This window comes from Coturnix japonica, chromosome 24 (assembly GCF_054131305.1).
Source record: "Coturnix japonica strain WE chromosome 24, WE-NBRP24, whole genome shotgun sequence".
Lineage (NCBI taxonomy): Eukaryota > Metazoa > Chordata > Aves > Galliformes > Phasianidae > Coturnix > Coturnix japonica.
The window spans coordinates 4,957,501-4,962,709 of NC_140686.1; the positions used below are offsets into that span (position 1 = coordinate 4,957,501).

Here is a 5,209-nt window from a genome sequence, read left to right on the forward strand (position 1 = left end):
CTGGGCAGGATAAATATCTACAAGTAGGGCATGGACCCTATGGGTGCATACCTCCTAACCGAAACCCACAGTTGGGAAGATGGGCTGTGTGGGGATTAAAGACAGAGAGAGAGAGAGAAACATCTGCCAGCAACAATGGATAAATGTAACGAATCCAGATAACCCAGTGTGGCTGTTAGGAAAAATATGGGGTGTAAGTGACTTGCGGAATCAAACTCTATAACACATAGATGGGTTATAAAGCAGGTATGTTTATTCCAGTGCTGGGTGCAAGGGGGATAGCTCCACCAAACTTGCACATGGACTTGTAAAATCGTGACACAGATATAGGTACATCTCATACATAGTCAATGATTTCTCGGAATTCTGATACATATTCAATAGTTGTTTAGCATGCAGACCCCTCTTGTTCTTATCAGGGGGATGCAACTCCTCTTCTGGTATTTACAACATCTATTCTCCTCCTTGCCTGATGACTTCCGTGAGGTCTCACTCCTTATCTGCATCCTTCCTGCTCTCCCAGGCCCCTTGTTTCCCTGTGCGGAAGGGAGAGAATAGTGTTGTGAAGGAATCCCTGGCTTTAATTGCATCCTGCGACCTTGTGGCTGAAGGGATGCTCAGTAGCAGTTGCTTTGTCCTGTGTTCATTTGCAGATTTGACTAGAGGAGTTGATCCAGCTTCCTCTCTGAGATCTGGAACTGAAACTCTGTCGGATCGCGCAGGTACGTCATAGCTTTGAAATTCTTTAGAGAGCTTTTGCTGCCCGTTTCAGTGCCATTTCATGGCACAGTCCCCTGTACGCTCTGCTACTCAGTTGATGTTGTAGTGTGTGACTGAAACTTTTCATGGGTCTTTGGTTGCAGAAGTGCCCCCAGTGTGGGCCCTGCCCGGTCATCGGTTTCCTCCTGTGCTGGAGCCCAGCTGGAATCCCAGCAGTGAGTACTCTGTCTTCACTGACTTGTCTGACTCGCCGCTGATCTTCAAAACTTCATGCACATGATATTTAACTTCATACATTCTGTTAAGGTCCGGAAAGAGAAGAGGATGAATACAAACGAGGAAAATACTCTCAGGGCTCATCCCGTCTCCTGAAGCGACTGCTGAAGGAAATGGAGAAGGCAGAGCGTGGTGGGTATACTTCAGTCTGTTCACTGTGGGACCTGGGAAGCTGAGGTGTGATATGCAGGTGTGGGCAGGCTGTAGCCTGCACAGCAGGAAGGAATGGGTCAGAGCCGTGCTGCAGCCGTGTTCCATGTATCACCTTGCAGGTGCTGTCAAGCACCAGAGCTGGTCTGCTGCCAGATGGTCTGCATCCAGCCAAGACCCAGAGGCAGCTGCTCCCCCAGCACAACCATTACTTGTCAGAGCTGCTTTGTGCAGTCGTTGGCACCCAGATGGCAGCAAGTGGCAAGCGCTGTGCTTCTGTTCATCCAAAGCCCTCCGTGCAGCTGAACAAGTTCAAGGCAGGAGGAGCATCCCGAGCAGGGTTGGCTGCCTTTGCTAATGCTGGAAATGAGGTGGAGATGCTAATTCTGAAGGCTTGGACTGTGTGTTAGAGCTTGGATTTCAGCCTGCAGCTACCTGGCTGTGATGGGCTGGTGACAGCACAGAATGTGAGGGCCTTGCACAGGAGCTGATTCCTCAAGAGGTGTGAGGGAGTCAGCATTGTCCAATGCCTTTGGGTAACAGAGGGGCTCACAGTGTACTTGGGGGTGGGGGGCCTGGACTTTTCCTGAGCTCGGGATTGGAGAAGCTCAGTTTTTGATGAGGGCACGTGACATCCCACTCTTACTGCCCTGCTTTCTTTCTAAAGGAACGGACCAACAAAGTGAGCGGGATGCACTCCAGGAAGGTGGATATCCCACACTGCCGGTCCCGGATGCACTCCAGGAAGGTGGATATCCCACACTGCCCATCCCAGACAGAGGAATGCAGGCAGCACCAACCGGCATGCCAGGTTAATTTCTGTCCCATGATCATACGGTGTCACAAACCAGAGTCACTGCGTGCCTGCAGGCTCTTGCTGCCAGCTCTTGCACACCAGGTCAGCAGCCAGACCTGAGCGTGTGAGCATAGAGCACATGTAAAAGAAGCAGGAGTGTTTCTCCCCTGGGCTGGCTCTGGCTGTGCCCTGTGCTGGCTGAAGCCTGACCTTCAGCCTGGGGGGCGTCCCACAGGAGAGCTCAGGACACGCATGCCGGGAAAAGCATGAGGGATTCTGCTCTGTAGCTCTCCCCACAGACCAAGCCCAGACCCCAGAGTACAGCCCCAGCTCTCGGCCCAGAGGAGGACACGGGTAGTGCCTGTGCAGCCTCTTCGTACCCAACGAGAGGTGGAAGCAATCCTTCTTGTCCTCCGGTGCTTCGGCACCAGAGACGGAGGCACCCACTGACAAAATGACCTCTTGGGTCCATGAAGCACACTGAGAGATTATCTGTAGCGCAGCTGAAGGTAACGTGGGACATTGTCTCATTTCTTCCAGGGATGAACATAGGCAAAAGCACAGAGGCTGCTGCTCACAGATCTGTGCGGAAGCGCCGCATTCCGGTGACGGTCTCAGCGATGCTGCTGCCTGCGCTGGTGCTGGCCGTTGGTACTGTGATATGGGTGCTCAAAAACTACCTGTGAGTTGGCCTTTCCCCAGAACACCTTATTGCTGCATTTGGCAATGAAGCATTTGTGGTGCCAGGATCCTGGACGGCCAAATCAGCCGCTGGCAGTACACTGCCAGGACTTAGGTTGCAAAGTCTTTCAAGTTTCCCCTTATTTCCTGTCAGTGAGTAGTGCTTTCTGAAACTCATTCTCACAGAGCACGCAAGAGGGAAAAGAGAGCAGCAGAAGCAGCAGATAGAGCTGGGGAAGGCAACGAGACAGACTCTGACCCAGTCAAACAAGAGTCTCCGTAATAGCTCCAGTCCGTTCCATTCTGCCATTGAAGAGGCCAGAAGTCTTCAAGGTCATCTGGAAGACCTGGAGCTTGAACTCAAAGCCATGAAAGAGATCCTTGGGAACAGTCCTGAGTGCTGCCTTCTGTCAGAGGATGGCCCTGAATGTGAGAGCAGAGCTTTTGTCCTTCATCCTGCATTCTCCAGGACAGGTATCACCAGCAGTTTGAAGATTCTTAGCTCGACACAGCTACATTCCTGTTGAGGGTCCTAATGAGGACCCAGAAAACGAGCTTCCTCTGACTGCCGGACAATGCATAATGTCTTTGGAGATGTGGGTGAGAATGGCTGGTTTCAGGGAGAGCTGACAGATGGCACAAGAGGACTGGTCCCTTCCAATTTGGTTGCGGAGCTTTCAGATGATGAACTGGATACACCTGGAGATCCTGTCAGAATTCCTGCATTGCTCCATCTGCAAGACTACCATTGTTCCACTCAATGGAACAACTCGATGTTGAGCAGAATGTGGTTGAGCTCCTTCGGGAACTCTCTGAGGCGACTGACAGCGGAACTGCATAGCTTTATTGTATATGAAAAACAACCAAACAACTGTCCCCTCCCTCTCCCTTCCCCTCGCACCCCCCTGACCCCCCCCCAAAAAAAAGACAAAAAAACCCCAAAAAAACCCTAAAAAAACAACAAAAAACAACCCACCCTCAATAAAACAAAAAACCAAAACCAATTAAAATCTCAACGCTGTTCTTTTTCTGGGATACACTGAGGTGACGCTTCTTCTAGCTTAGACTTTGCAATGAGTTTGTGTCACGGAGTTCTCTCTAGAGCTCACTCGGTGACAGCGGGAACAAACCCAGGGAGAGAAGGAACAAAGAACCTCCCCTCTCTAACAGCGCGGTGCGGGGGCAATAAAGAACTGGGGGGGGGGTTGGCACTCACCTCTCATCGGGGTACCATCCCGTTCTCTGCAAGCCACGATGTTGTGGGAAGCTGTGGAGGAACTGCTCAAATGTATTCTCTCTAAGAGAGGGGAGCAGGTATCTCCTAAATGCATATCCGAGCTGGTAAAATGGGCTCATATGAATGGACATCTTCAGGAGGTGGCACTGATGTTCACTGTAGCCGAATGGCGAGAAATAGTCGACCATATGTAGGACTTTGTTATCTCCAAAAATAAGGAATACAAAATAAATACACTGAAGAATATGCAAGCCGAGCGGCAGATTGCTGCTGCTGTGGTACAAGCTCTATCCGGACCTAGTGCTCAGTCAAGGTCAGAGCTTGACTCCCTGTTACCAGGAGTTTCGTACTCCGTTTGCTCAACAGCCTCACAAGTCAGGGCTGCCGCAGAAGCCCCGAATAATCCCCCGTCCTCGTCCTCTTCAACGTCTCTGGCAGATCCGGTTTTGGCTGGTGAGGAAGGTGCGGTGGGGGGGGGGCTGAGGGGTGTGCAGAGCAGCAAGAAGCTCCTGAGAGTGAAAGCGACTCGGATAATGGTGGGAATGAGAAAGTGTTGGAGGAACATAATAAAACATTAACTGAGGAGCTGCAGGACTTAGAACTGCGTACGAAGGAGGCATCAGTCTCTTCGAGCGTTTCACCGATGTCTTTACAGCCCCTGTCTATGCGATTCCCCCCTACACGTAGCGATCCTCCACCTTTGCGTTGGTCTGGAGTCATTAGAGAAATGATATTGGAGGGACCGTGTCAAGCTGTGTTTCAGCTCGCTTGCCCGCTGATAGACGATCAGCAGGGAGCTGCTCGGTGGGAAGTGCATCATTGGAAATTGTTACAGCAGGCTGGTAAGACTGTGACTGACTATGGGATACGATCTGAAGCTTCTAAGCAAATCATTCAATGGATTTTCACTGAGGATACTCATATGACACTAGACACTTCTAATCTTGTGCGGTTGTTACTAACACCACCAGAATACGTTGTTGGTCTCATCTCAAGGCAGAAAATAGCATCCAGCCTTTATAGTAACTGTGTTTGTGTGTTTCTTTCCTAGTGGAATTGCTTTGTAACTTGCGGTGTTATAAATAATATTAGTAATGGTTTGACATAGTGTGTGATTTTCTGTTACCAATGCAGTCTCAAGAATTAGAATTTTAGGCATTATCCATAGATCAAATGTGTGTTAAAGAAAGGATTTGATGTAATCAGTGCTGTAATCTATGGGAATAGCTCTTTTAGTATGTTAGTACTGCTCACTCATGATGTTATTAGCCTATTAATTAGCTTTTCTTAATTTGCAAAGACAAAACCTGGAAAGGAATCCCAGGCAAAGGGATGACCCTGTATCGTAG

At 49.8% G+C, this 5,209-nt stretch overlaps 1 protein-coding gene across 1 annotated transcript in view; it reads left to right on the forward strand.

The window, feature by feature from the left end:
* LOC146757134 (uncharacterized) overlaps nucleotides 1-3,633 on the forward strand; it is a 7,259-nt gene extending 3,626 nt beyond the window's left edge. The window contains exons 3-8 of the mRNA XM_085523479.1: nucleotides 654-722; nucleotides 864-935; nucleotides 1,027-1,128; nucleotides 1,814-1,957; nucleotides 2,483-2,624; nucleotides 2,810-3,633. Coding sequence (XP_085379605.1) covers nucleotides 654-722; nucleotides 864-935; nucleotides 1,027-1,128; nucleotides 1,814-1,957; nucleotides 2,483-2,624; nucleotides 2,810-2,906 — 626 coding nt within the window. The 3' untranslated portion in view covers nucleotides 2,907-3,633. The remainder of the gene's footprint in view (nucleotides 1-653; nucleotides 723-863; nucleotides 936-1,026; nucleotides 1,129-1,813; nucleotides 1,958-2,482; nucleotides 2,625-2,809) is intronic.
* The last annotated feature ends 1,576 nt before the right edge of the window (nucleotides 3,634-5,209 follow it).